This window comes from Atta cephalotes (assembly GCF_000143395.1).
Source record: "Atta cephalotes unplaced genomic scaffold scaffold00009, whole genome shotgun sequence".
Taxonomy (NCBI): Eukaryota; Metazoa; Arthropoda; class Insecta; order Hymenoptera; family Formicidae; genus Atta; species Atta cephalotes.
The window spans coordinates 6,302,900-6,306,843 of record NW_012130073.1 but is presented as its reverse complement, the minus strand read 5'-3'; the positions used below and the strand labels follow the sequence as shown (position 1 = coordinate 6,306,843).

Here is a 3,944-nt window from a genome sequence, read left to right as displayed (position 1 = left end):
GATTTGATATTTAATGTAGGGATTTTATTACTTTTTCTTTTGTCATTACTTGCGAAATTGAAATTATTTAAGATTAATCTTACCGCAATATTCATAATCAGAATTCCCGTGAAATCTATCAGTATGAACTTGTTTATACCACGGTAATGTATTAACATGTCTAATTGTTAGACACGATAAATTAATTAATATAAAATATTCTATGCGCAACATTAAGAAGAAATCTTCACTTTAAGACGTTTTGAACTGATGTGTGCTACACTTGATGTGTAAAATATATTTTAATGATTAATATTTCGACGTGCGAGAATACTGAAGAACGGATGTGGTTTAACTCGCCAACAGTTTTTAGATAAGGTAATATTTAAGGTTCACAATGTTTTCCTACTGAGAAGTAACGAATTATTTAGTAAAACTCTGTAAAATGAACATTATAAAATTCAATGTTTAGTCTGATATGATTTCGAAATTATTTTAAAATACATAGTTTATATTTTACAGCTTATATCTTATTATAATGCAATAAAAATATTTTTATTTCAAGAAGTATACATTCGTTTAATATATTATAATTTTCATATTTTTATACATGTGTATAATAACAAAATGTATATATACATATATACATTTTAAATAGTGCTTGATATTTAATATTATTTTATACTTTTTAAAATGCAATATATATAGCAGTAAAAATAACAACAATAAAATAATTATTAGTTATTGCATATCACATATGCAATAATATTCTGTAAGTTTGCTGTATTATTTTGTACAGTAGCAGGCATCTTTAGTGTGTTGTAATATCCAATCAAGACTCGGTCCTACTCTCGTAAAAACAGTTGGCTTAGGAGAATCGTCGCATTTATTCACGCTCGGAATAATTCCTATAATACAATATACATACATATTTTGTTACTAATATATTTCTTTAGAATTAATAATTTATCTTTCAATAAGATACATTTTTTAAACTCAATTTTTTAAAATATATTGTTATTAAATAAGTATATTTTTATTAGTATATATAAATTTGATATGTAACCACTTTTAAATATTAAACAATTTTAGTTTTACAAATGATTATATTTACCGATAAGATCATAAATTCCGGCATATGATCGATATTGCACAGAAGATCCGACGTCATTCTATAAATATGCAATATTATTATGATACATAATTATAAATGATATATAATTTTGATAAATTCTTTGTTTTCAAATTAAGATAAATAATATTGCTTTCATTTAAATTTATAAAAAATTTTTTTAAGTTCAAATACTTTTGTAAATTTTAAATATTATTATATATATATCGTATATTAAATATTATTATATATTATATATTATATATCATAATATATTGTATTATATATTGTATTATTATTATTATCATCATGTATTATATTATTATATATTGCGCTGTATTTTAAAATCATAATATGACATATTCACTTACTTCGCACACCAAAGAATTTGTACCCACAATTCCAATGCATCCGTAATCATCGTGTAAGTTCATTGCATTTATTCCTGATTTAATACACTCTTTTTGTCCTAGAATAGGAAGTCCTAATTTTCGAGGCCTACATGCCGCATTATCAGTCTGATCTTTGAGCTTGGTCCATCCTACCAAAGTTCCAACTTGACCAAGATAAGTTGATCCTGGAATTCAGAAAAGATTTAGTTATATAATCTTATATCTTATCCTCCCCATATTTATTAGATATTAATAGATGTATTATATTACGAATCATAAAAAGAAACAAACCTGGATTAGGTAAACATATTGGTGATATTCTCTTCTCGAATTTAGTTGGTCGACTTAAACGAATTAAAGCTAGATCATGAGTATTCGATTCTAGATTGAATTCTGGATGCAAAATTATAAATTCGATGCTAATGTTTACTGATGAGATATCTAAGTTACATCGATCATATTCTCCCAAGGATACTTTTATTTCATGTGCTGTTGCTCTGCCGAGAAAAATATTAATATACAGGATATCTTACAATTACAGTCTTTTTTACTATTACTAACTGTAATAATGCTGAAGATTTCACTCTGAACTAACCCGATAAGTTGACTAGCTGCTGTTAAGATATAACGATCATTTATCAATACCCCACTCACTAGTAATTTGGACTTTATGTGAATATTTGCGAGCCAAGGAAATTCATGCGATTCTGTATATTCACCACCCAATAACCGCGCTACCTTACGATTTGGTCGACCGCATACTACAGATGTATAAAAAATAAATTTTTTATCGAATATAAAAAATTAGATCAAAGAAAGAAAATGTACAAAAAATATTTTAAGAAAATTATTATATATGTGTGTACATATATGTATATATTTATAGAAGCATATATAGTTAAAAAAAAACATATTTTTTAAAAATAAAATACATAATATCTAACATACAAAAATAGTAACACAATTGGGAATCTTACTATCTGTTACATTTTACAGTTAAAATACTATTGTAATACTTATATATTTTCCATATTTTACATAATGTGTATTACTTAATTAATATATAGTTAGCACAGCTCAATCATTTCATTTTGTCAAAGATTAAAAAAAATATGAATTGCATATCATAAAGTTTCCTCATAAATGCGGGCGAATATTAACGTTTTTTGTTAAACATAATAAGCTGTTATAAATGATTATTATACAATTCCTGAGAAAGTAGTTATAATCTTAAAATATATATTTGACATGTCTTGTACGATAAAAAAAATAGATAAAAAATAGTTTAGAGATAATAATTAAGTTATATTTATAAATTATAATAAGAATCAGTAAATTTGATAATCTAGAATTTTTCTTCTTTTATTACTATTTAAACAATATATTGCTCATTATATGATATCAATAATAAATTATTTACGTATTAAGTATAGAATTGTTTAGATTTAATGCTTTTAAATTTTCTCCTTGCTACTTATATCATGTTATTTAATAGTATTATACATTTGTATCGTAATAATGTTACTTACAGCAACCACCACAGGTTCGGAATCTTCCCAAAAGAAGATCGAAAACACCGCGTTCATGCCTTATTTTAATCTGATTATCAACCTATTCAACGAATACATTTGTAAGCTTTTATATATTTATAATGTTTTTTAGCCGTAATTCAAATAATAATTTTTAATGTCTAAGTGTTTTTTAAATTAAAAATGTAGAAAGAAATGTAATATATAATTTTATGCAAAATAGAAATTAATATATTATTATGATTAAAAAATTTTTTGCATAATATATCATATCATATACATGTTAAATATACGGAATGCAATTTACGGAAATACATAAGAAATTGTAAAACTAGTCCACTATAATAAAAATTAGCACGACAAAATTGATATGCTGAAGCTTACAGTAGCATCGATGACGCATCCATTGCAATCAATTCTTCCAAAATTCACCAACAAGATAAAAAGGAGATATCTGATATAGACTTGCAGCTTCATGACTTTTCTGTCGGTAGTCAAGCCGATACTGGTCTCTTAAATGACTGGTTTGTGTTGTATAGCGGGACTATCATCGCCCGCATCCTGAGACACTCTCAAGAATGTAAATTGAATATAACTCATACATTTTACGCTGAAGTTCGTATTTTTTTCTGCCGTTATATTTATTTTATTTTTTATATTTTATTTTATAACCTGGTAGATAACTAACCGGTTTGTTAGTCCCGTTACATATTTCTCGGCATCGCAGTCAATATGTATATCAATGAAATTCGTATGATATCTTTGATGTTTTTGGTATTTAAAAATTTGTGAATATTTTTTTGAACAAAGAATAAATAATGGAAATCTACACATTTATAATAATTTTGATCACTGTTTCATTTTATATACTGTTTTATTAAAGTTGTTTATTATTACAAATATATATATATATATATATATATATATATATAT

The 3,944-nt window shown here is 24.7% G+C and overlaps 1 protein-coding gene across 1 annotated transcript; it reads right to left on the bottom strand.

Moving 5' to 3' along the window:
- Nucleotides 1–514: 514 nt before the first annotated feature.
- LOC105627587 (vitamin K-dependent protein C-like) lies at nucleotides 515–3,488 on the bottom strand. Its single transcript, XM_012208868.1, has 7 exons — nucleotides 3,396–3,488; nucleotides 3,012–3,093; nucleotides 2,078–2,243; nucleotides 1,774–1,979; nucleotides 1,462–1,667; nucleotides 1,094–1,151; nucleotides 515–887 (listed from the first exon to the last, which is right to left on the bottom strand). The coding sequence occupies exons 1-7, from the start codon at nucleotides 3,486–3,488 to the stop codon at nucleotides 766–768; spliced, it is 933 nt and encodes a 310-aa protein (XP_012064258.1). The 3' UTR covers nucleotides 515–765.
- Nucleotides 3,489–3,944: the final 456 nt, after the last annotated feature.